The sequence below is a fragment of the Centrocercus urophasianus genome, unplaced genomic scaffold, assembly GCF_019232065.1.
Source record: "Centrocercus urophasianus isolate 14NV4802_14NV808 unplaced genomic scaffold, USGS_Curo_1.0 seq_16, whole genome shotgun sequence".
In the NCBI taxonomy this organism is placed as follows: Eukaryota; Metazoa; Chordata; class Aves; order Galliformes; family Phasianidae; genus Centrocercus; species Centrocercus urophasianus.
This window is the reverse complement of record NW_024884711.1, coordinates 1,445,321-1,472,898: the sequence shown is the minus strand read 5'-3', so window position 1 is coordinate 1,472,898 and position 27,578 is coordinate 1,445,321. Positions and strand designations below refer to the sequence as shown.

Below are 27,578 nucleotides of genomic sequence, written 5' to 3'. Positions count from 1 at the left end.
TGGCAAGAGCACATTAGCTTCTGTCCTACACTCAAAAGAACTTCTGGTGCTGTGTTCTGCAGAAGGTAAAAAAGGGAAAAGAAAGCACACAAAGCATGCAAGCTACTCAAATGCTTTTGGGTTCAGACGCCTCAAACATCAGATCTGAATCTTCTGAAAACCCAGACTTTGCGCTTTATATTGCATTGGCTCTGACACACGTACAGTTAATAAAGAAATTTCCATTTCAATTATTTTAGCACACAATATCACATAATGCCACTAACTAAGCTCTTATTAAAAAAAAAAAAAAAAAACCAACAAAAAAAACCCCTCTACTTTCTGTGGAAAATGTCAGTGCTTCATTACAAAGCTTCTGGCATAGAGCTGTAAGCTTGTTTTTTCATTGAAACTTGGGCCTGTCAATTTTATGGTGTTCTAGTCATGTTTGGGATGGAAGTTAAGGCAGTGTGGGAGTGGGGCTTCCTGGAAGAGACTTAGACATTCAGGCAACATCTATCACCATGGTTAGAGAACATTTTTAAGGGGTTAGAAAACTTTTTTTAAGGTCCCATCTTTCATATTTAAGCATCTACAGTGGAAGATGAGGGCTTAAGCTCTGCTGTGATTCCCACCTCAAGTTGCTCACAAGTATTTCTGCATGTTTCCTTCAGATTGATTGCCAAAGATATTATATTAGCTTGGCTACTGAACAAAATTAACTTCTGACAGGTTAAAGGCAGAATAAGTAAATCATTGTCGTGTCTCAAAGCATTTTTTTTTATTTTCTGCTTCCTACACCTATATTGATAGCCACTTAATTATTCTAACTATACCACTTCTCAGCCTAAGAAGATGAGTTACATAAAGTTTCAGACTCACACAGTCCTGAAAATCAAATTTTCTGGGTATCATTTTTCTCTCCTCCACAATCCCATACATTTATCTCTTGTCATTTAATAGGAGACATATCAATAATATGTTTGTTAGCATTTTAAAAGTTAATAGAATCCAAAGGGCTTTGAGTAATCTTTCTGTACGACTGCTTTCTTAAATCTCAGCACATCCCAGCTCGAGAATAGTTGTAACAGGCAAGGTTGGAAACTTGCTCTCTTAACAACATTTAAAACTTCCAGGGAAGAAAGCAAAAAGTCAGCAGTAGGATACAGTGGAAAAAGCCAGGAGAATTTAGGCAGGCTGATAATTGAGAAAGAATCCAGCAAACACAATCAACAGCAAATTAAACAAACTACACTTTATGTCTTCTACAACAGACATTAAAAACGTCAGTGGCTGCAGCACAAATAAATAAATATGCTACTCAAAGCGATGCAGATGTCATATTTGAGGATATCTGGGAAGGGACATTTTGGGAGGGATATATGAAGCCCTACATGTAACAGTGTATTGTCTCCAATCCTTTATTTTTTTCCCCTTATTAATCAGAAAAAAAGGAGGAGAGGGATAGGTGTTGTTCAGTTAATTAAACTCTCTTGTGTAAATTCATTTAGCACCATTATACCTACTAAAACCGTTTGTCTTGGGATGTGTGCAAGCTTAAAATCATTAGCTATTGTTATTTGATAACAGCTCCCAAACTTGTGACATCCAAGTTGATTTAAACTGAAAGGGTGACAAGCACAAAAGCTAAGCACCCCCTTTCAGCCTTTCCCTCATTGTAATGCCAGGCAGAAGAGACTTGTACTCTTCATAAAATGCTTGGCAAACAAAGGCCCTGTTAATTGACGAGCTATTGCTTTTACTGCTTCCTACCACAACTTGTGGGAATCTCTTAGACCCAAATCAATTTTGCACACAAGCGTTCCCACGAGATGCCACACGCATACCCCCATTTGAAGCCACTTACAAGAAGAGCTGCAGCAGGCTCGCATAAAATCTTTGTGCAATCTTCTGAAACCACGTGCAACCCTTTCATCCCCTGCTGGCCAGAAGGTTTTTGTTTGTTTGCTTATTCTAACCAGGTTCTTTGTTTTCTGCTGTCTTACTGCTGAGCTTTCGTTAAATGATAGTTTCTTGCCCTTGCAAGGAGTGAGTTATAGCAGAGATGTTTGCAGACTTCATTGCAGCCCTATGCCAATAAAAAATAGTCGCCTCATCAGAGACTGCTTGTTAACAGCTCTCTGTTATTGTTAAAGCTCTGTGTACTTAATTCTTCTTTGCCAATAGGAACAATCGATCTCAGCCTGTTAATTAGGAAAAGTTTAACAAGACAGAGAACAGACACCTGACAGCATAAGCTCTCTGTTCCTCTACTCTCAGGGCTATAGCAACCTACCCTCGATGCGTAAGCTTCTTTTATCACCATTTAAAAGTGGTCAACTTATTTTTCTTTCTTTATACGCCTTAGTAATGCAACATGCACCCTGCTGTATGCATTCATGTCGTTTAAATGATAAGTCCTGTATTCTTTTCTCTGTAACAGCAGTCATTCATGCAGGGCACAGTCAGGAGGGGATGTTAACTGGCATTTACTTAGGCTCCCCAGGTACTTAGGAAGTTTAAAGTCTTTCACATCTTCTAGTATCCCTTAATTCATTAATTATTGCAATACCAAGTTGGGTCATCAAACTCCAAAGACAATTTCTGTCTAAATTTAAACAAATCATGCCTGAGGAAATTAAGAGTTTTTTTTCTCACAATTCCTCAGTCTTTCCACTCTTCAGTTGGAAAATATCCCCCTAGAAATCTGCCAAATCACATTCCTTTAAATTCTTCCACACTCTCTTCTCTTAGGATTGCAACTGTGTCCTTCAGACTTAAAGCACAGTGGACACTGATCAAAGATCACAGATGCAATCTCAGAAATCATATGAACTAGGTAATGTGACCTATGTGAAGTGATGGTGGAAAGGGAGGACAGCTGGAAGCAAAGTCAAAGCACGGAGTCTGCTGAAGTGCGGAAGGTGCAGTTGAACTGATCCCTGATGGGCAATAGGGGCAAACAATATCTTTGAGGGAGGAAGGGATATGAGAAAGATGTGATATTTTCTAGACCTTAGAGAGTCACCTGGATCTTTAGGAAGCTGCTCATTACCTCTGCTCTCCTGGAAATAAGCCTTAATCGGGTGTGGGCTCTTGCAGCACAGAAAGAATGATTCAATCCACACAAAAATTAACAGCATGGCGAGGGAACAGTACAGGAACAGACTTAACTGGGAGCATATGGGAATCAGGTGAGTTAGAAAGATCTCCAGGTGAAAGAGATGTAGGATGGCATTCAGATATCCACTGAGAGAGGAAATCTGACCATGGAGATTCAAAGTGCCTGTGAAAGCAATTCATTTGTACTGAATAATTACACTGAACTGTGAGCTAGTCTAGGGCATACCTGTCGTTCAGAAAAACTGTTATTAATTTTATTTTAAAATTTATATCATGACTGTTATTTAAACTTTTTAAAAGTTTTTATCAAACACACTTTCTCAGAAAATTTTCAGATGTTTTGAGATAAATCAAGAAAAGATTTTAATTGGTTACACAGCTCCTTCACTGGGATGAAAATAAAAAGAATAAAATACTCAGTGTTTTCCAAGCACTATTTAAAGAAATTGCCCAAGGTTTGGACGATTTCCTTGGTTTTTCACCTTGTTGCTTCCAAAGTTAACGGGCTTTAGTATTTCAGACACGGTGCATGTCGTGTATAATCCTCCAAGGATGTAGATATAGTTTTCTAAGTTCAAAGAAAATCAGATAAAGAACAAATAACTGGACAGTGCTGTCTGTGTCACAGTATTTTTCTTGTTGAAGTTCAGCGCATAGCCGGGTCCATACCCTTCTACATCTACCTGCACGGCCATACTTTTACACCTAGCTGGAAGGTTATATTTTTATTAGGTCAGAAAACCAATCCTTCATGACTTGCAAAAAATCAGGAAGTGGGGAGGCTTTCAGAGAAACACAGAACATCACTCCATATCCCTTTTGTGAATGCTTACTGCTCTCTACTCTCATCCACATATAAGACAAATACTTCTTACTTCACTAACTTTGAGCAAATAAACACTATTCTTACAAAAAGACCTACTCCACTTTTTCACCCTGACTAAAACTCAATCTCTCAATCTCATTGACTTCAAAGAGGGGCAGAAAGCATCTGCTGTAATTTGGAGCTGAATCAAAGCATGTCAAGTACATGGAAATTCAGAAAGATGGGCATTTGGAACTGCAGTGAGAATATTTTAATTTGGACTTAATTTGCACTGCCAGCCTTCACTGCCATACACGTAACTATGCACTCCCCATGTTTAACTACAAGATTCCCTGTAGACTGGAGTTGTTGTGGGAACATACTTCAGCAGCTCCCAATATTTGTTAAAGTAAATCTTTTAGTGCGGTATCAGGATGCTCCATCACCGATCTGACTGCAGGGGTGGAATCCATCCCAGCTATCTTCAGCCATCTCACGGGCTGTGGGAGTCACAAAGGCTCCCCCTATAGTTACTAGAGAAAGATAGGCATCTGCAAGGGTAATCCATCCTACCTCTCTCCCTATCAACTGAAGAGGAGCCCAGATAAGTAGTTCAGACTAGACACATTTTTTCTAAATGTCTGGAGCTAGACAAGAATTCCACCCTCAATGTTCAAAATACTAGCATATGTAGTTTCTCCTTATTTATCGCCACTGCAACGTCTGTTACTCATTGATTTAGGAACAGATTTCTTGGTGTGATTTCCTTTTCTTTGTGCAAAACTTTCATTATGCAGTTTTTGCACTCTAACACTCGGGAACATAAACAACAAGACATTTCCTGCACAGACCCACAAGTACACCTGCAGACCAGCAGTGGTGTGCACATTGAGTCCCTCTGCTCAGGGGCAAAAAAGCCCTTGATGTATGCACAGAGCTGAGGCCGCTTTTAAATTCAGTTCCTCAAACCCCCGTGCTCTGCTTTCATCCCTTTAAGTTTCACTTGCTTTGCAACACTTCAGGAGAGCAGCCGTGAGGACAGCCCCACTATATGCATCCCTGCTGGACAGATGGACGGCACAACTAATCCCCTTTCCAATCCAGCTGGTAATACATGCATCCCTCAGCCATTCCAGCAATGCCATAATCTAGCCTGCAATTGTTTCCCAAATGCAACAAGCCACCGTTCGCAGCTGGGGTTTCAGGGGAAGACCAGCCCTCAGCAGAGATGTCTCCATAGCACAGCATGCTCTCAGCACGGCAGCCCCTCGTATGGCTGCATGCCTCACATGCCCGAACACACAGCACCCATGGTCTGGGTAACGGCAGTGTGAGACTGTGCCTGTGGTCAGAGCAGCCAGTTATGAGTTTGGATACTACCATTAAGAGATATGCTTCTCCATGGTTACCAGTCCCATGCAAGGTCACTTTCCTGCCGAGCCTCCTCTCCTCTCCTCTCTCCCTCTTTTGCTCTCTCTCCTGTCCTCTTGCTATTGTTTTTTATGTTTTCAAATGTGCTACATCAAAAGAGAAAATGAAAACATTTAAGATAATCATAGTCTGACTGTTTCAATGCAGGCTGTAAGAAAGGAAACATGTAAGCCAAGTGCTCTCACCGTGCAAGCAGAAACACACTCTCAGACTCATAGAAGAAGTATCTGAGAAATAACACTTGATTAAAGCAGCCAGTCCTTCACTTAAGTAGGTGCTTATGTTAGGGAAAATATTCAAGCTCTCTCTAGACCACTCTACTGGCCTATCAAGAAAAGCAGGACCAGGCTAGACAGATGAATTACTGAGAGACAGCTGGGTTTCAGCCGACATGAGAGGAGATCCCTATTATCCTGTCCACCTTTCTTACACAAATGCATCTCCCCAGAGAAACCGAGTCATTAAAAGCCGGCCCATTCACTCCCGACAGGCAATATGCATTGAGTGAGAGGTGATACATTTTCATTTTCAGCAAGAAATCTTAGTCACCCTAAGGAGTAGATCGCTCAGGAAAGTGGTAATGGTATACGGAGCCTTTCATCCCTGCGTCACCCCTGTGAGGGCAGCCTGGTTTGGTAGCAACCCAAAAGTTATTAGCTAATGGGTTGTTTCAATGATCTACATGAAATGAGCCTGGTGAATTTGGTCTGGCTCTCAACAGACAATAACAAGGACCACAAGTGGTGATAAACAGAAACTGCACTAACAAGTTGATCGCATAGCAGGCAAGGACTGAAGGAAGTGCATGTCTCATTCTTTATGGCCAGGGGCTTGCAAGGAGACAGAGCTCACCAAGCCCTAATGCCCTGCTTTGTCTTGATTTGCACAGAAAATGCACATTAAAAACAACAAAAAAGTATCTTAACGGCCACTTCACATTCCTTGGGAGCTCAATAGTGTCTAGTAGGCACTGCTTTGAGCTGAAAACACCACAGACTTGAACGACCAAAGAGCTTTATGAAGACTGGGCTCTGCAATCCTGAATTTCTGGCATGTGTAGAGTGTTGAGCACATCATTTTGCAACTGTAAAATTTCCTTTTATAAGTAATCACTCATTGTAATGGATTTATTAAGTGTGGAACAGCCCTATGTTTCTCTAGAAATACAAACCACAGCCATCCCTCCTTGCTTTTTTCCTGTTTAATGCTGCTTCCAGTCCCCAAGGACAAAGATGCCCTTTGAAGCCCAGAATAGTTCACTATTAGAAAAGTTCATTCCTAAGTAAACCCCAGCATTTATGCTCGAGTGAGTGTTTTGCACCATCACCATCCCAGAAATATCTTGACAGCAATTTGTGTCACTTCCTCCATTACACTTCCACAACATATTCACTAAATAGTTACAACTGCAAATCATCGCAGAAGAAATCTAATTTGGGGCAAGGAACTGCCTTTAATCTTTTAAATACTGCACAAGTTAAAGCACATCACACTCAAGCCTGTTCCCATCGTATCACAGGAGTAGATTTGTATCTGCATATCCAGCAACTGCTTAGATAAGAGATTCACTGGAAACTCATTCCCAAAAGAATATGGATGCAAAGCAGGCAGTAAACAGCTACTGCAGCCTGAGGATGCTTCTGTTAACTTGCTTCCAATTTAAATTATGTAAGAATTAACACGGGCCCAAATTCTGCAGGAAATGGGCAAGAGGTACTAAAAAAAAGGAACTAGAGAGAGAGAATTCAGGAGTGGCATACACACAGACACTTTTCTTATGCTGTCTATAAGATTCAGCCTTAGAGCTGGACGTTTTATACAGATATAATTACCATCCCGAATCATCACATTGCCCTTCTCAGAAGGGATCATTACGCCTCTTGCTTCAGGCTTTAAACCTCTTACTATCAGCAACTGATTTGTTTCCTTCTCTAATGTACCTGGGACTGGTTACTGTCAAGGAAAGGCCCTGAGGTCTGACCCTGTATGCCTATATTTCTTTATCTTTTCTCCTCCGAGATATCCCACTCCCCCACTGTGCTCTTCGAGGCGCAGCTGCTTTTGCTATTTAGGGAATAAAGGAAAGTTGATCGAGGAGATACTGGCACAGTATTTAGGAAAAAGCAATGCACAGCCCCAAAAGACGAAAGCCTGTCTCCACAGACTTCTTAACCACTCAGAGATCTGCCTTCCCCTCAGGAGCATCACCAAGGAAAGCTGCAGTGTAAAGCTGCTGCCTCACCTCTGCAGCTGAAGGGCAAGGGGACCAGAAGAGAATGCAGGGAGCTATGCCCTTCTGCTCAGGACAGCAGGCAGGCAGTAGAGCCAGGGGTGTACATCACCACTGTCAAGGGTGACAACATATTTTCATTATTACAGGATAAAACTTGGGGGGGGGGGGGAAAACTAACAAAAAACCAACCCCGAGCTGCCCAGATCTCCTCAGGAGCAGTGATGATTTAGTGTATGTTAATTCCACAGATTAGAAGGAATTCTTTTCCCTCAAAAGTTCTCTGCAGTCTCTTCATTAATTGTGTGTATAAATACATATTTATTTTTTAATTCTCCTTCCCCCTCCCCCCCTTTTTTTTTTATTTTAGTGATGCAGGAGAGCCATGTCTGGTACTGAGAAAACTTTGTGACATTCCACTGAAAAGTAAAGTTCTCTAATCTTGCATTTTCTGCTGATAGCCAGCCCATCATTTGCAACAAAAGCAGAGATTTGAGCTTTGCATTTTACTGGTCTCACAGATCACACTGGTGAAGTCAAAGTTATCTACCCCAGCTATACAGCATTATCTTTTAACTTAATGGAAGTGAAAGAGAAGCCTGTGCTCATTACCCAGAGGATGCAATTATTACTTCCTCTCGATATTGTTGCTAGTCAAGGATGAAATCCAGGATATGACCTTTTCATTAAGCGTTAAGTCAAAATCCACCTGGGACAGCCTAGGAAGGCTACCCTCATCTTTTCACTCAGTAATTCAGAGCAAAAACCCTTGTTGCAGAAAGAAATCCTTGCAAAGGATCAGCATTTACTAGATATTTCCTTAAACTGATCATTAGATGAAACCCAAAAAGCCTTTTCTCTCCTGCATGATCCCACTGCAGAAAAAAAAAACCATCACTGATTTTCTGCCTCAACCCACTCCAAAACATCATGCTCTATCTGCACACAGTGTGTGGTCACGAAAAAGATGATAAACTCTGAATATCAGTGATACAGTGTATTAGCACAGGAAAAAATCTTCAACAGATATCTTAACTCCAAGAGAAGAGTAGCTTTGAATTCCTTATATTGTTTTGTTTTGTTATGACAATAATAACATGCCTTTCAAAGTTCATACAGGGAGACACAGTGCCAAAAGGCAAATACTTACAACACAAGAGCACTTGGTGCATTTATTTCCTTCAGGCCTAAATTCTTCTCCTTCATTGTAATGCCTCCCTTCAAATATACAACCTGGAAAACAGTATTTGGATAAGTTTAGCTCAGGATACGACATTGCCTTTTTACTGCAACACATCCTTTCACAGGACAATATGAAAAGTAAATCATACATCCTCTCTGGTACAAATCACTCCAGAAGCCTTTGCAAAGGTCTTGAGAATCCCAAAATATAGTTTTGGGGAAAGCATTCTTCTACAGCAGTCAAATCTGTACCAGTGAAATTGAGGCTAAATGAAGACTTCCATTTAAAAGCAGCTTTGAAACATTTTCATAAACTTTACATTTTCTTGTTGCTTGTTCTTAGTCCCTGAGTTCATGTTAGATATTGGCAGATATTTTAAAAATTAGTGTAATAAACCCATTATATCACAACAGAAGCAGCACTTGCCTATAAGATTTCTATTCGAATCAAATTAGCAATAAAACCAGGTTAATTTGCTACTGCTTCACAAAGGTAATACATTCACAGCATCTTTCAAAAAAAACCAAACTTTCTTTTAGGATTACTCTTATATTTCCTCTCCAATCAAAATTCCGATCACCAGCCAGGAAAAAAACAGCTGACAGACTCTCTGAAAAATATTGTGAAGACATGCAGCCATTGCCAGAGGCTACATGTTCTCTACTAAAAATATTAAGCATTCTCTTGTGTCGTGTAGCATATTACATGAGCCAGTGGCCCATATTTAGGTAACTCGTACAGTTTAAAAGCAGAGTTCAATCAGCCTCCCAGGTAATACTTGCTACCATTACAAAAACAGCTGCATGCATGGAGCAGCATCTCCCCATAGAATATCTCACCTGGACACACGGGGCAACACATCCCCACAACTTTGGATGGGTTTTTGCAATGAACAACACACTGTACTTCCGACTCTATTATCACTCCCTCCTGCAAAAGAGCAGATCACACATGTTCATTGTTACTTTACGTTGTGGTTGCTTTAAGAAGCTAAAATTCAGTTATTAACAGTACAGTTACAGCAGGGCAAAGGCTGTAGAGAGCTGAGTGTCAAAGGCCCTTTACTTTCTGTCCCTGCTGCCTGGTATCAGGATGCAGGTTAATCCGCAGCCAAAAGATTCCCTTGAGTCTCCCTGACTCCAGATGCAGGATTTGCCTTAAAATGCATCAGGTAAGAAAGGAAGCACCTTTTCAGGAGAAGGAATCCTGATTTATCAGGCATCCTTAGCCTAAGCAATCTGCCATGCAGCTTTGATGGAATCAGACACAAGGTATTCTCCCCCTCTCCCCTCAGAGGAAAAAGACTTAGCAGATAAAAGCACCTTGTTTTGTAGAGGTGAGATGCTTGTCTTTGATGCTTCTCCTGATAAGTATTAGTTAAATTAACATTTCCTGTACTACTTGTTCAAGGAGTCAAAGTCCATTTCAACAAACCTGGGGCTGAGGATCTGTGTATAAAAACGTTGCTATGCTTTTGTTAACAGGGCAAAAACTGAAGAAAAGATTTGACTGTGGGTTTCTCCTGAAGGGCATTTCCAGGTATGTGGACAACATACACACAAAAGCACTGAATTACTAAAACAGTCATTTGTATTTCAGAAAATACCTAATGCGTTGGGAAAAGAGGAATTATTTCAAGGTCAAGTCAGAAGGAAATGGCACAGCCAAGTACCACTCTTTCAGCATCGTTTGGGCTCAGAGTACTCAGCTCATGTACAACCCACAATTCCGGATGCCTGGTTACAGTGGGTCACTTCTAAATGGATTTCAGCTGCTTTAAATGCAAAGTCTTTATTGCAGTTTAAGTATAAAATATTTTGGGTTATTGGAATTGGATAAAAAAGGCTCTGACTTTGTGGAAAAGCTCATGACTCAATTATTGTGGTACTTATGACATGCTTACCTGGCACTGGTATGTAATACAGGGATTGCTAGGGAGGTGCCATCTCATAGAGCTGTTGTATGTCTTTCCTCCAAAACTGCAGTCTGGAGGGAGAGACAGAAGCACACATCAGTCCAGCTGAATGCAGCAATTCCTGGAAGACTGCTGCTGAGGATCATAAAGCAGCATCCTTAATGTGCCCTGTTCTCTGCCTGGGGTTACTAGAAGAGCCAGAGCTGAGAGCTGACGAGCAGCATTGTGCCATGCCAGGTCTGGCAGCAGTCCCCTGGATGTCTGCTCCTAGTGCTCAACTGGCCAGGCTGCTTACAAACTGTAACCATTCCAAATAAGCCAAAATCAGCAGCAATTTGCCTAAAAATGTGTGTTGGTGGTAATTCAGTGGCCTGTTCACGGGCAGCCTGTACTCTACCCCCGCACCAGAGGAAAGAGAATGTGAGAAGAGCCAAAAATGTCAGTCGTCCAGTCTGTCCCCATCTATTACCAAATCCCCCAGGAGAGCTCTTCAGACAGGGCAGCTCAAAATGGATGCCATGACATCAGCAGCACTCCCCCATCTTTTTGCCTTTCCAATTTTGCGACACGAGACCAACATCCATGTAAACTAAAAGCCATCAGCCTCTCCATGTGGATGGTAAGTAGGAACATTCTGGAGCCCCACAGGGTTTAGCTTTGTATGACTTTCTGTGTTACACTGCAACTTCATTAACAGCAAAGAGGTTGGTTCACCCACAGACAGGTTCTGTGCACATGTTTTTAATGCAAAATGAAGTTTTGTTGAAGCCTTTTAGACAAAAAAAAATCTCATTTTTGATTCAAGATCCCATTAGTTTCCTTCTCACTCTTTTCACTGTTCTCTGGTATTTTGCAAACAAAAAAAAAAAAAAAAAAAAGAGAGAGAGACAGAGAAAGAGAAAAAAGAATAAAATAAAATAGCAGACTTATTAAGTGGAAATAAAGCATTTGTTAAGAAAAAGTTTGCTTATCAGTGTAAAATTGTACCAATTAAAAATTAATTATTTGGAGAGGCAAAGTGAATCTGATCAAAAATTTTAAAATCAGCACATGACCCAATTCCTACAGAAAAAAATGCCCATTTTCCTTTTACTGCTGCAAGGGTTTTTTCTTAGTCTACTTTATCGAAATTAGGCTTGATCAAAGAGCCCAACCAACAAACAGAAGTCCTGACTGGACTGTGACAGTCCAGACACAGTATCATCAAGCACAAAAGTAAGATCAGTCAAATGATGCCACGGATGCCAAGTGATGCCATATACCTACCCATACCTGAGCAAATATTCCACCAGTCTTTCTTTACAAGGAGAGTGGTTAGGCCCTGGAACGGGCTGCCCAGGGAGGTTGTGGATGCCCCGTCCTTGGATGTGTTTAAGGCCAGGTTGGACGGGGTCCTGGGCAACCTGATCTGAATGTGTGTGTTTGGTGGCCCTGCTAGGCAGGGGGGTTGGAACTACATGATCCTTGAGGTCCCTTCCAACCCGGGTGATTCTGTGATTCTGTGTGATTCTGTGATCAGTCACCATCTGATATGCAAGGTGCCCTGTCCTGAATTGCTCTGGGCTACATTTTGCACCCTTCTGAAAACAAAGACAAGTTATCAGGCCTACACCAGTAGATCTTCTACCCAATGTTCAAGAACACTTTAGGGTGACAGATCTGAATGGCTGAGGAGCTTAAAATCCCAGCAAAATCATTTTGTATCCAAACCAAAATTGAAAGGAAATCTGGGGTATGAGGATTATTTACAAACTCATTGACTACCTCCAGTTAAGATCTTAAATGAAAGAAGACTTGTACTGCAGTATTTGCAGCATTCAGAAGATCTTCTGTGTTAAGTAAAGACCAAAACAAGAGAATTCTGAAGGTGATTTGGCAATTTCACTAGCCTAAGTTGAAACCAGTATGTTTTTAAAAGAGTTGATCAGCAGTCTTAAGAACTGGCTGTTGTAACTCAATCCTTGACAAATACTGAAATACAGCTCTCAATCTCACTTTTTTCACCCCAGTAGCAAAGCACCTACAAAGTGATTTTGAGTAATCAGGTGTATACATTCTCAGTATATTAGTAAAGCTCTGTGTGAGAACTTACACTTGGAAGTCAATGTCAAATGAGGAACTTGAAGTCCTATACATTTCTTAAGCATTATAAAGTCCCATTCTGAAATATATCATTTTTATATTGATATTTGTACCAAAAAAAACCCCTAAACAACCACGATTTGTACAGTATTTTGTCATAATCCTACTGCCCAGCGCAAACCCTGACAAAAGCAAAGCATTTTAGCAGCCTCTATTTGCAGAAAATGTGCCATACTGGGATTCTGAGTGCAATTCAAGGAAGTTTAAATAAATGCCTGCTCTCTAAGCACTCAGAATGGAACAAGTTGTGCTGCTGCACATCCATGCATGTGTTTTACCATATAGGTCTGGACTCTTCAGCGCCATGCAGAGCGATGGCCCAGCTTGGAGCCTACTTTTGACTGCAAACATATCTGCTCACCACTCATGTTTTTTAACTTAAAGTGCTTCCTCTGTACGAAAGTTAATGACCCTGTGCTAATCTGTGTGTGCAGAAGTGCAAATTAATCTGAAATTTTCAGTTTAAGGATTAGTCTGGCCAAAATCACAAGGACAGTGCAGCTATCCAAGAAGCACCAGCAATTGCCTTTGCATAAAGCAGTAAGATGGGATCCAATCTCTCACCACCCGTCAGCCACATTCTCTGGTGACACAAGGGCTTTGCTGTCAGCACTTGTTGACAGCACAACAAAGGTCACTATAGCAGGGAGAGCTTGCAGGTAGTGAAAGTAAAATTTTGAAAGAGAAAACAGAATGGGTAAGTCTTAAGAAGAGCTAGGGGTATGGAGACTGCTCCTGAACATTGGCACAGGCCAGAAGGTTGTATGAAAAATTTAGAGCAGCATCATGCAAGCACCAAAGCTATGGCCACCATTTTTTCTCCAAAATGGAAGGAAAACAAAGCCTACATATCAGCCAGTTTTTGTGATCCTCACTTTCAGGGAAGAAATCTTTCACTTGACATCTGAAAACATATACCTGGGCTTTCCTAAGCCACTTAATGACAGCACAGAAACCTATGAGCCTCCTTCAAATTCAGCTAGGTGAAACCTTCCTGCTCTAATGTGTCAACTTGATTTAGCCATCCTAGCTCACCCATGGTTAAAGGTCCACCACCACACTCGGTTAGTAAAGCAGCAGTCATTGGATGATTCCTGTTCAGAGACCCCAGTGGAGGTGCTGATGCACCTATTTCTAAAACAGACTATGTCCTAACATATTTCAAGTTTCTAAAAGCCATTTAAATTCCCTTTGGAAATATTACATTAAGCTACCGTCTCCATTCTCCATTTGAAAGGGAGAGTGGGAGAAAATAATAAATCAAGAAAGACCAGAGCCTAGCACAATCACTTGAATGCTAAGCACTTACTTCAGACTGAATGCACACTTAAAGCCGTTGGAAGAAAGAACTAGAGAGAAAGTTTTCAGGAGAGGAACCCCAAAAGCTCATGAGAAGAGATTCCAGTTAGTCCACTGTGAGCCAGTAATTTTATTCTCATGACTTACAACCCACCAGTAAAACCTTTAGGATTCTACTTACAGGAGGACATTAAATATCACTGGTCTGTATCAATTTTAAGGGAGCTAATGTGTTTTGTGTCAGTCAAGAAGTGTGACCTAATTTTTTAGTCTTTCCTGCTTCTTTCTTCAGGAACAGCTGGTGTTTTATTAATGTAATATATTAACTTTAAGTTAGTTGTAGGTTTTGTTCCTATTACCACCTTCAATCCAAACAATTCAGATAAGTCCTAGATAAACATGCAAGCTGAAGGTTGCTTATCTGAACCAAACCTAACCACCAATGCTTTGAAGTTGTTCAATTGTGATATACACAGTGAAAACTGCTAATTACCTTACAATGACTTAATAAAGGCAAAATGATCTTCTACAGTTGAATCATTCCTGTACAATAAACTATAAATCTTAATCTCTTCTAATTTATTAATTTATCTGTTCTGGTTCAGTGTTGTACACACCTTCTTTGAGCACCCTGGTTCCAAACATTATGAACCAATCTTTGGCTGATTTAATTTGAAAGAGAGCAATTTAATTCCAATTCAAATTCCATTTGAAGTAACAAAAAATGCAAGTTACAGCAGATTTCATTAATGACATGTGGGCAAGCTGACAATCAGGAAGCCATTTATCATCCCAGATCCTGCAACATTTTTAAATGACCCTTCTTTCTTCCCTAAACACCCAAGCACAGAGCAGTATCGTGAAAAGAAGTAAACTGACTGGAGAAGATAGGTTAGTAGAGCTCAAACTCAACCCGTGTCCTCAGAAGTTCATTAAAAGTAAGTTTTTGTGACTCAATTTGACATTGCCTAATAAGATTCCAGAAGAGAATTTTGCTTGTTTTATGAGATTAGAATGAGAATAGACATTCTAGTGAGAATTTTATAGACAAGTCATTTCCGTATTCTAGCAAGACAAAATGATAGAGTATAATAGACTGGCTCCCCATTTCCCTTTTCTTCAGCATTTTTCTTCTTCTATTAGTCTTTTTCTTGCTTTCCCTCCACTTTCTATTTGAAAAAATAACCTCTCTATTGACATGGAAAATAAACATCAGGAAAAAGAAAACAGCCAGAAGACATGTTTTATTTAGTTTTTGATAAATTAATCCTCAGGGAGGACCCAGGCATGCTAACACTAAATACCAGTTCTAGCCAAGCAAACAAAAAAAAAAAAGGGGGGGGGGGGGGAACCAACAAAAAATAACTTGTATATTGTGTAGTATTAAATCTGCTGGCAAAAATATGAGAAGTCTGAATCACATATACGCTTACTAGAAAATATATTTTCACATGTCTTAACAATGGCAAAGCCACTGACAGCTACTAGAAAATAAAACTTCATATTGGGTAATCCTGGTCTTCTTTCATCAACACAGAAGTAGAAAAATATATACAAAATCTCCCAAGCTTATTAAGTCATTCTCTAAACAGTGAAAATCCAACTCTTTCCCCTCTAACTGTGTACAATCAAACCTATTTGCAGCTGAGCCACTGCAATCATCATGACCAAGAGATATGAGAGGCAGGGGCCATACAAAGGGCATTCAACACAGTGGAGTAAAATGGCCATGGGAGCGAGCTATGCCGGGACCACAGTGCTCACAAGCATATGATGCAATCCAGCTCATGTTCACTGAACAAATAACAGCAGAAAGCAAGACACCACCCCCTCCCAGTGCTTCGGTTTTGCTCCCCTCTGGACCTCAATTTTGCCTTTCCAAATGTCTCCTGTTTCGCCTGTATGCAAGGGGTAGGGAAGAATCATTATGTGGGGTCCATAAGAATCTTAAAGTCTAAAACACTGCATAGATCTGCCACCGATTCCTGTTCTGATACCTAACGTGCTAGCCAAGGCTGACAACTGGAAAACCGTGACCTCCTATGGCTGTGAGGAGTGTGATGAACAATGTCATCATTTATTGCTGCTTTTCTCACACCGGCCAAATCCTTCACAATCAGTACATCTTACAATTTCAAAATTCTTACTCCGGTCACAGGTCTATTAAAATGTTTATCATATTGTTCCAGAGCAATGTCACATAGGAAAGCAGCATTGGAAAGCCTCCAACAGTCTTGAATTTTCTTCTACTTTGCTGCGCTGGACATGATGCCCACACACGTGGTACCAGTGCATCACCACAGACATCCCATACTATTTTCTAATACAAGAATTCTGAACAACTTCTCCGTGATTACTAAGGTCCGGGTATCTGGTGTTTAACTGCATAAGTATTTATGACAACATGGCAACACAGTGCATGAAAAATATTCTTACATAAGTAGAGAATTAAAGTAATCAAGTGAACAAGAAAATCTAAAATTTAAGGCACTATATTGAGGCCATAGTATATAACAGATACCAAAGGGATCTCTTCATAAAAGAGTTAACTCAAAGGAAGTGGTGATGATATAGAGGCCTTTTCTTAGGCATAGCCAGAAATAACACGAGCTGACACCATAAAGGGATGATACTATCCTTAGCAGCAACCTGTCACTACTACAAAATTCCTGCCTTTACTTGAAATACAAAGTTAAAAACTGCATGAATGTTGAGGTTAACTTGAACCCTACCCTCAAGAAACTGGCCTCCTGGCTCAGAACTGCAGCACATTAATGCTGAGAGACTGAGAGGCAATGAGAAAAGTCAGCCAAAGAGTCAGACTTCATAGGTCCCCAAACCATCTCTTTCCACACTCAATTTCAGACAGATGCCAGGATTAGATGATTCAAATGAAGGTGAAAAGGTTTTTACTAAGACAATATATTATTACCTTCCCACCCCATAACTTTCCATCCACCCATATCTCTAAGTTTGCCCTAAGGCATATGAGGATGGGCTGCATGTTATAGTGCCCATCAATGCCTCCACACAAAGTTCCCCACCAAACTGGTGGCACCAAACTGGTATTATCTATTTCATTCTGGGAACATTCACAAGCAAACTAAGTGCTGAGGGATTGGTAAAGTAGTCACAATAGCAATAAACTCCTAATCTTGCTCTAACTTCTTTGCAAGCCAGCCTTGGAGGAGGAAATTAGTTCAATCATAAAATATGATATCCTTTCCAAGAAACGTACAATTAACTGTGGTAGCTTTGGATATGCAATATTCTAAAGAACTAGCCATGCCCTTGCCTGGGCTGTGATTTCAATCTCTGGTAGACTCCTAAAAAATGGAGAATAGTTTGTGAAATTCTAACTTCGCTGATTAAAACAAAAAGAAAAAAGGAAGAAAGAAAGAAAGAAAAAACAGTAACTCTCAAAAGTTAAAAGACACAGAGAAAGCAAAATTGCATGTAGGAATTGAAAGAAATTTCACAATGGCAAATGATACATATGACAAATATCCATTGATTTTCCCTTTGTAATTCCATGGAATATTCATATTCTTAGGATAAAAGTAGGGGATGGCACATAATTTTAGAAATGCAAACTTTATACAGCCCCGAGCTGGTAATACTTCTTCACAGAGCAAACAACTTATTATTGGAGGTGCAGAGAGCTCTATATCCAAGTGACACGTCTCCAACCAACTAAATAAGAAAATGCTGCCAAATCTATTCCTATAATCTCAGTGATCTCATATGTTTTCATTAAGCATATTAAATAAAATGAAAGATGAAAAGTGGCCCATTTGTCCTACGCTAAAGTAATGAGAGGGCTTAATTTTTCTTTCATACTTTCAAAATGAATAGCATGCTAGAGGTGTACGGTCTGTTTTATAAACTACAGTAAGTATCTGTCAGAAGAGTAATCTCACTGAAAGTTTTCTCTATTATGCTGGGTTGTTTACATTCTGCTTGCAGCAGGGAGCCATAATCACAAGTCTACATTTCTCTGTTCCAGACTTTGCACAAACACACAGTAAGAGCGGAGCCCTGCCCCACTGACTTCACTATCCAGGGTCCTCTGTGCTGAAAGTCAGAATCTGTGTTCAAATACATTGCTGGTCTGGAGGATTAAAATATTAACTGAAGCCAAATCTCTTAATGTGTTAGGGACAAAATGTTGTTTCCATCCCCATGAACGTCATTCTGTTTTTCTTTCTGATTGCAAAAGCTGCACTTGCTGCTGTTTTCTTTTTCCTTTTCATTTACGCACAGAAAGTACTAAAAATTGTCTAAGTAGCATAAAGATACCAAAGCAGGAGCAAAGGACTTATGCTCAGTATGAAGTCATTTGCAGAAGAAATTCTCCAGCTGCAATTCAGGCTCCCCAGTGAGCAAAGCTCTAAACACGGGAACTCAGCTGGATGCACCACTGCAGGCATACAGTATTTCTTAATTCCAGTACAGTTTATGCTATCAGAAATACTGGGCATACATACCAGCCCTCATGCCTTCCCCAAACAGCATAAAATATCCTGGCAGCAGTGTCACAAATGACTCATGAGTGGTGGTTTCCACTCTGGAAACATACTCTTTGGTTTTGATGTTATCCTCCTGTTACTGTATTCAATGACAGCAGCCACCCATTCATTCACTCATTCATTCATTCATTGCTTCAGAAGTTATGAAGACCTGAAGCTATCTAAGGGAGCTGGCAATAGCCCATAAAGCCTGATTAAGCCTTTCTAAGCTATGGGAACTATGCCAAGAAAAAAAAAAAAAAAAACCCACAAGCTTCTGGTTTGGGTTTTTTTTTTTTTTTTTTTTTTTTTTTTTTTTTTTGGTAACATTTTGTTCATGTTTAGAAGAAATGCAACCAGCAAAAATCACAGCTTCCCTTTTCCTGCCTGCATTCCCTATGGGCATTCTGGCAGTCTGACAAAGTAGTAACTGAGAACAAACACTGCAGGGTCAATCCCAGCTGCAGCTGAACTCCGCACTGAGAGTTCTGGGGATCTACAAGGACAGCAAAGGGAGCCGATGGGACACAAAGAGGGCTGAAGAGCCTCACAGCCAGGCTGGTGTGTACATCCTTCATTCCCCAAATGCTTCCCACAAGACACTTGTTTTAAATTTTTGCACAGAACAGAGAGGGAATTCTAGCAGCATTCAGAAGAGCAGGAAAGCAAGCAGCTTCCCCAGAGAGCTGGTTCCATCTTGTCTCTTTCTCTGGCACCAGAACATCCCAGTGAAAATGCGTGGCATCGAGACTGATGCAGTTACTCAAGAGACTGATGAAGTTACACAAGTGCATAGCAGCTTTACCTTTCGCTTTACCCTTCACAAAGAAAGAAAGTATTCAGTAGTTTAGCATTCCCTTTACAAGATTAGGCCCTCAAGAGCCTTTTTTTTTCTTTTAAATTCCAAAATTTAAAGCTTGCATCTTAAGTACTTAGAAACTGCAGTCTAGAATCAACTGAGCATCCTTCTAGCTGAGTGCCTCCTCTCTGATGGCATCAATTTCCTCTGCCATTTTGTCAGCAGTTACCAATGTCCTAAGAACCTTCTGCAGCTCCTCACAGTCAGTTCTGCACTCATGCAGTATCTGCAATCCTTCTGTTACTTCAGGCTCTACTAGATCATTTTGAGCATCTTGACAAGTTGAGAACTCTGAAGAAACTGCTGGTAACCTTTTTTCATTACAAAAGCAATCACTCACTGTCTCCATCTGCCTGTTCTTTGCTAATGAGTAGTATTTATCTACAAACTTGGGGCTGCCTAGTTCCTGTGGGAGAATTTGATGGGAAATCTTGTTGGATGCCCAATAGAAATGCAGGAAGATATCAGCCAGATCACTGTCTGTATACTTAACTGAGCCCTTCAAAAGACTCCAGCAGTTTTATAATACAGTGTTATTCCCACTTAGTTACCTATGTGTCTCTTAATTCTATCTTTTTAACACTTTTATTAATTTTCCCATTAGAGACATCAAACATACTAATCTGCAGGTGCCAGTCTCAAGTCTGTTAACAATGTATAATGTAATATTCACATCAATTCAGGGTAACAACAAGAAATCAGAATTAAAATTTCAATGTAATGATAATATTTAACTTACTTAAATGTCTGTATCCTCATCTTTGAAACATTCACTTTTTTTAGTGCAGAATCATTTTGTGTGCACAAGTGTGCATACATGTAAAACTTTCAGGAAATTGACCAGCTACACTTCATCCCTTTTCCAAAATGGAGAATTAGCATCATCAAACTAAAATTAGGACATTTTTGCTATAAATCTGACACTAAATAAAATTTGACTAAATAAATAAATTACATTTAGCTTATGTGAAAACTTTAACTACAAATTCTCTTTCAGTAATACTTTCTCTTTTTTTCCCATTTCATTTCCTTTTCTTCTAACTAGCAACCTTAGACAAATCTTTAGCCTAGGATTTGCCAAACCTATTCTAAAGTTGCAGCACAAGTGAAGACCAGTTAGCACAACCCTGCAGTCATTCAGGAAAAACATATATCCATCACGTTTCTCCTGTCTGAATTTCAATGTAACCTGTTCTGCATTTGTATTTCCTCTGGGAAGGCAATAAATGCTCACATTTCCCAACAATTTATCCTACTGCACCTCTCTTCTAAACTGTAACACCACTGGGGAATTAAACAACACAGAAGAGAAACAGGAAAAGTGAATCCGTCTGAATCCCTCATTCTCCACCTCGCGGGCTGCATCAGCAATCTCTCAGCAAAATCACTGTTTTACTGCATATAACTTACTGAATTAGAATTTAAAAAAGACTTTCTCAACTTAATCTGTTTTCACACTTTCCACATGTGCAAGCTTAATAACTGGATACCGTGCATTTTAAGCAATTAATTTATTATTTTCTATCTGATATTTAGCTCCTTCTGAAGAGCTTTGAGGATACAGTGATGGTCAAGAATACATACATAGTGTTCAGACTGTAACCCACTTTGGCTTTAAAAAAAGTGTCATTGATATTATTATTTGAACCAGGATAAAATGAATAGAATTTGGTTTATTTGTTTCTAGTACTGGGAAAAATAGAATGGATAATTACCATGTTTTTTATTAATAGCAAGCATTATTTCTGCTATGTCCAATCACGTGGGAAGTTAAAGAAATTCCTATGGATCTGTTACCATAAACAGATTGATTTTGATGTAAAGTATTACCAATAGAAAAAGCTCAACAGGAGACACCACTCAAAAGACTGACAACCTTCCAGTGAAGTACAATCAAGATGCATTCCTAGAGGACTGCCACTGCACAAGACCTAACAATAGCAGAGTGGAGATGTGAATTTACGTTATCTTCACCAGCTTTTGAAATGTATGGATTATAATTGTGGATAATGTCCTTTCAGTGACTAGCTGAGAGGTTTCTGGCTTTGTCCCATCTCTGGCAATATAAATTCGAACAGATAACACTTTTTAAAGGAGAGAAAAAAGCAGGAAGAGCACCACACCTTTGCAACGTTCACAGCAAGCTCCCCTCTGCTTTATGACAAGAGCACATTCCTTGGAAAGCAGGGGACACTTCTCTCTTCTGCACGTCACTTCCTTATTCTGGAAATAAACAAACAAACAAATAAATAGAAGATATCGCTTAGAAACTACACCCATGGTTTAGTTTCTTGCAACTCAGAAAATAAAACGTGAGCTTAGCAATCTGCTCTCTTGCTTCTAAAGCTTTTGTGATTAAAAACGCCCTCTGCTCTTGAAGGGCTGCAGTAGAAGATAGCCTCTGAATTGTCCAGAAGCATGAGTAAACACTGTTCTACTAGGACAATAATTCATAACTGCAACACATTATAGTACAGAAAACATGCCCTGTTGAAGAAATCCACTTTATCATGCTAGCTGCATGATGTGCTTAATAAAATATCCTTGAGGTCCTGAGGTGTTGCCCCATGAACCACACAGTTTAGGAGTCATTTTTCATACTGACATAAGACAGACATCCGAGGAAGAGCTGAAATACTTAGAGAAAACTAAACACTCTTGCAGCACTGAAATCATTTTTAGCTAGCAGTATTACCTGACTACGCAGGAGTCCTTCAAAAGAGGCTGCTATATATTACACTATGAAAGAAAATTCCATGATTTATCTCTTTCTCCCCAAAATACTTAGAATCAATGAAATAATACAAGCAGGTAGAATTACTGTACATTATAGTGTCATCTTTCTACAGCAAAGAGACAGTAATGATGAAGGCCAAAGAGCACGTTGATCATATTAAGGGATGTCAATATAGGTTGTGTGACAATAAGCAGAAGAAATGTTCCATTTATAGCCTGACTTTACCCTGTAGTGTCAACCACTCTGGTTAACCCTAGCTATAAAGACAGAAAACAAATACTTGAGGGTTTTTTTCAGTCAAATTTTGATACTTGAAATTCCTGACTGAAATTAGCCCTCTGAAGTGACCTCTGCCTGTAATTAGTAGCTCAGTTCATTAAGAGACACAGGTGGACGTTACTAGATGCAAGCACCCACCTCACCCAATCTTATGACTTAATTAGAGACCAAAAAATCAAAGGAGAAGAAAAATGTAAATCATAAAACTAAACCACGCTTTCCAGTCCTTTTCTTTTGTTCCCTGTGGCCTCATTCAAGGTGCCTGTGGAGGATAACACACAGCTTTTATTACACTCCAGCCCTTTGTCTAAAATAAGAGGTTTATTTTCTTCAAAGTCACTGCCTGATCTGATGGGAGCTATAAAGGCTCTTCAATCTTATCAGTGTAAATGAGGAATAACTCCAGCCAAGACACTGTGAAATCAGTAAGTGAGGATCTGGCTCTAAATTGCTGCTCAGATGAAATGCAGCTGCAGTGACATGAGCTACTGTGAAGAGGCAGGTCACTGCTAGTCACCAATACATGCTGGTGGCTTTGCATTCCTCCAGTATTGCAGAGCAAACATACATGCAATGTAAACAGTCTAGTTAGAATGAATTTATGAGAATGCTCCAGTTCTGGGTTGTCACAAAACGGTTGCATCAGCAAGACTGCCTCAGCAACTTCTTTCTAGTACACAGGGTGAAATTCTACTTTTCTTTAGGTGAACGCAGTGCCCCTGACTTGGCTTTAATTCAGCCCGCTAAAAGACAGCAGAAACAACTTTACTGAATCAGCTACATACATTCTGTATTTTGAAGGGTTCTGATAAGATCTGATTATCTTTAGCAAAACTTTGTCCAATGCAAGATTTAAAAAGTGTAGTGGCACCATTCCCTCTATCTGCAGGACAGTCTTCTGCATGGTGAAAGTGAATTCGAGGGAAGAGCAAAATCCATTGTGTAGTGTGTTCCTTTGGAGGACACGATTGACTGAGGCACATCATGGATTCACTGGATGTATGACATGTTGTGTCCCACTAGGTCAACCTAGCTGGGTAGAACCCGTGTTATGGGGCTTGGCAGGCAGCTGCCCATCACACTCCCTGAGGAAGGAATCACTATTGAGGATGAAAGAAGAGGAAAAGAGATCTGTATAGCTTTTTGATCCCTCATTCCCAGAATGCCCTGAGTTGAGCTGGGAGGCACTCACAAAGATCATCCAAATCCTGGCTCCACAATGGACCACCCAAGATTCAAACCATACGTCTGAGTGCCCAAACACTCCTTGAAAACCAACAGGTTTGAGGCCATACTCCCAGGGCAAATGTCTTCTGTAGCCCAACTTTCCAGCCAGCTTCTCCCCCTTTCTCCCAAGCGTGGACTTCCTTGCCCTGCCCTCAGGTATATCCTGACATGAGCATTCCTTTACAATCCTGAGGATGAGCCCAACACATATTTAAGCAGAAGATGCTTGCTAGATACTGTCCCTTACTTTAGCCTAGGTCACTTAAATAAGAAATAATCTCTGCCAATAACAAATTTGGTGCCATTGAGCCAATCAGCGAGTACAGCTAAATTTGGATCTCACTCCCCTTACCATCAGCAATACTAGTGGTTAAAGCCCAAACTCCTGACCTTCAGTACAGGTGAGGATCAAGTAACTGGAACAAGAAAGAAAAACCCAGTGTGAGTCATAACCTAGCTATAGATGGAAGATTTTGGAGTTCATGACCTGGCAAAGAGAACAAGGGCTGTTTTACGTTAAGTAGCTATTCCAAGTAAATCACTTTAATTGTTCATGGTGCAACTAATTCCACTTTAAAAAAAAAAAAAAAAGAAAAAGAAAAAGAAAAGAGAAAGAGAAGAATAAGATCATCTTTGTCCTATGAAGAAGAGGTTATAGCCTCCTGTCTACAGGACCAGCTCTGTGTGTCCCAGGTAAGCAGAGCCAGTCCTTTGCCACCAGGAGAAAGGCAGCCAAGCCCTGAAGCAGAGTGGGATTTGTAAAGATGGTGTTCCTCCTCTGCAGCTGGTGTTGCAGGCAAGCAGGAGGTCAGAAACTGGCCTTGTCAGATGCCACCCTAAAGTGCCTAACTCCCTGTGCAGGCAAAATGTGGAAAAAATAGGCCAGAAGATGTGGAGGAAAGGGTTAATACTGTGCTGATCCAGCATAGGACAGCAGCAGCAGATAAAACAGGGCTGGTAAATCATTGTTTAGTCTATTGCAGTCAGGCATTATCCACCGCAGATCTCCCAGGCCCACAGGGTGTAAAAGTACAAGGATAAAACAAAGAGCAATTGTCACCAGCAGGTATTTTTCACACTGTCATCCAAAACACTGCTCTTAATGCATACTGTCCATCTGCTCGTTTCAATTTTGTTGCCTCCCTCCCTCCTGTTTCACAAGGGCAAAGCGGGCTGCAAGAGCAAACGGACTTCAGCAACAAATCTTCTCCTTCCAAATGCATCCCCCTGCTATCCCCAGTAATCATAACATAACATTTCACTATTTGTCCCAAACATACATTTAAAATGTTGCTAGGTAGCTGCATGCAGGAGCGCTGCATTACCAAACCTCCATCTGTGTTGTCAACAGCACCCCTGGAGTTGTTGAAAGCTCTCAGACACTTTGATTTCTGCTGTTCTTAAGAGAAAACTTCTTAGACAGCAACATTCAGAAGCCAACAGTTATGGGAAGGTGGGGGATTTTTTTCCTTTTGTTTAAAGGACATGCACTCTGGCACCAAGAAGTGCGGAAGAGACACATGGCTCATAAATACACAAACCATTTGCTAAATCAGAAACCTGGGAGTCAGTCAAAATCCATAATAGGATCCCAAGATTCATAATAAATAACTTGTAATTATAGTCCTGCACCGTAGTTATTTTAAACAGATGGCTTATAGATTCACATCTGGGTGGTTTTTTTTCCTATTTTTTAATTTGGTGCTCAGGCACACACACACCCACACAAGGGGAGAGAACATTGCAAGAGATCAGCTAAGGTTTTTGTTAGTGTTGGAAAAATATGTATTTTCTAAAAGAGATCAGGCTGATCCAGAACTATGCTGCCACAGCTGATGCAACTCCCCACGAGCACCCGGTAAAGGACTTGCACTGGAATTTGGGGCTCCCTCAGAAGGGAAAATGTAGGGATGTGCTGCAGCATCACCCTGGGCTCCTCCCCTGTGCTTACAGAACCCAATAGTGGAGAAGTTGCTTTTTAATGCATCTGGCAGAAGACCAGAAAGTTTTGTCAGGTGCCCGCATTTCTCCCCTCTTCCACACTCTGCCAGTGGGAACCAAAGATTTCTTCTTGAACCTGGCTTGCAAAGGTGATGCCAAATTCCCATATGAGAGAGTTATATTAGCTAGGGCTAATACTGGTGGTGCCACTTCATGTTGCCTTTATTACAATCCCCTCTCAACATAATTTGTTCAACTTCCACATACACTTCATATTTTTACCTTCCAACAAAGGTCTCTGCACAAAGTAGCCCTGTCTAGTGACAAAATATATCAGACTAAAGGCATTAAACTGTGAATTACAGTTAAATAAGATGCCAACATGAAAAAAAATACATATAAAAAAAAATCAACAACAAAACCAACAACCAAAAAAAAAAAAAGACCCTAAAAATAAATCTGAATATTTGGCAAAGACCTTAGAGCAGATGTGTGCCAAACCACAGCTTGGAAGCTGCAGCCAACTTTTACAGGGTTCCCCACTGGGCTCCAGCCGGCTCACAGCAGCCACCAGGAGGATGGCTCTTTTCAACCTGGATGTGGCTTGGAAGAGATAAAAACTGGGAGTCCGTTTTGTTTCTTCAGGGCTGCACCCGTCAGCAGTACTGCAAGCCCCAGCCTTGGCTGTTGGCCGGCTGCGGAAGGCCAAGCAGATGTGGATTCTCAGGAGGCCAGATTTCCATGTAAAAATTCAGAGGTTTCGTCTCTTTTTTTTTCTTTTTTCTTTTTTGTAAATGTGTTTAGAAGACTAGCACTGCGTTTCTGTTATCCTGAGGATGTCAAGGGTTCATACTGAATAGGATAAATGCTGCTTAAATTTTCATTTAACCAAAGAAAGCGATAGAGAGCTTGTTGTAAAAGCAAGAGGAACAGATCTGGTAGAAGCAAGAGCTACCATTAATGGCTAATCCTGAAACTGTTCACTTTTGACCACTGCTCATCGCAGTACCGCCAGCATCTCATCAGTAACACTGATGATACTCCTCCTGGAGCATCCTGAAGCATCCTGCAAGAAGAATAATCTTCCAAAACAATAACAATTTTCAAACAATGGTGAAATCTACCCCCAGGGAATTTGGGATGGGGCTTTCCAGTGTGAAGAAAGGGCCATTTAAAAGGAAGGAGGCCTGCGTGCTTCAGTCACTATGGCACGGTGAGGCACAGTGTGGGCTGCAGGAGGGTTGGAGCAGGCCATAGCCTGGTGCTGCCAGCTCTGCCAGGCATCGCACACAGCCAGGGCAGCCTCACAGTGCCCACAGAGCCATGCTCACTCCACATAAAGCCCAGGGGCCAACACTGGCCACAGGCTCTGTCCCTCAGCAAAGCTGGGGAGCGCAGGCTCTGCACCCGTTTCATGCAGACAGCCTCGATATCATGCCAGCTTGAACTCGAGAACAGGCTCAGGCACGTGCATAACTCTAGACAAATCCTGAGGCACTTTCTGAAAATACTACCCCTGTTCTTTTGGCACTCTTGCTGGAATTTCACATCTCAGGGCTCATCTGCAAACTTCCCTGCAACTGGGGAAGCTGATCTAGCAGGAGGGACCTGCAAAGTACTGTGAGACTGCTGTCTGCAAGGATCATTTCCCCACCTGAGCCGGAGCTGTGCAGTGCAGCCCCAGGGAGGAGACACTGCTCCCCAGGGAGAGCTGTTTGCAGGCATTTCAGACCACTGTCAAGGGGAGTAACAGAAGAAAGAAAGTCCAATTTCCCTTGTTTCCTTGCACAAAATCAAAATTTCCTTGCTAAAACAAAAATGGTCTACCATGCTGGATGTTCTTTTAAGTATGGGGTGGAAAAATATTCCTCTATGAAACAGTGACCATCTTCTGTAAAATGATACCATTCCTTTTGTTTA

At 40.7% G+C, this 27,578-nt stretch overlaps 1 protein-coding gene across 1 annotated transcript in view; it reads right to left on the bottom strand.

Moving 5' to 3' along the window:
- The window catches only part of BMPER (BMP binding endothelial regulator), a 143,197-nt gene that overhangs the window by 99,225 nt on the left and 16,394 nt on the right, over window positions 1-27,578 (bottom strand). Inside the window, exons 3-6 of the mRNA XM_042817593.1 lie at window positions 21,598-21,697; window positions 10,655-10,737; window positions 9,591-9,681; window positions 8,719-8,801 (exon numbers count right to left, since the gene is read on the bottom strand). Of these exons, the coding sequence (XP_042673527.1) occupies window positions 8,719-8,801; window positions 9,591-9,681; window positions 10,655-10,737; window positions 21,598-21,697 (357 nt within the window). The remainder of the gene's footprint in view (window positions 1-8,718; window positions 8,802-9,590; window positions 9,682-10,654; window positions 10,738-21,597; window positions 21,698-27,578) is intronic.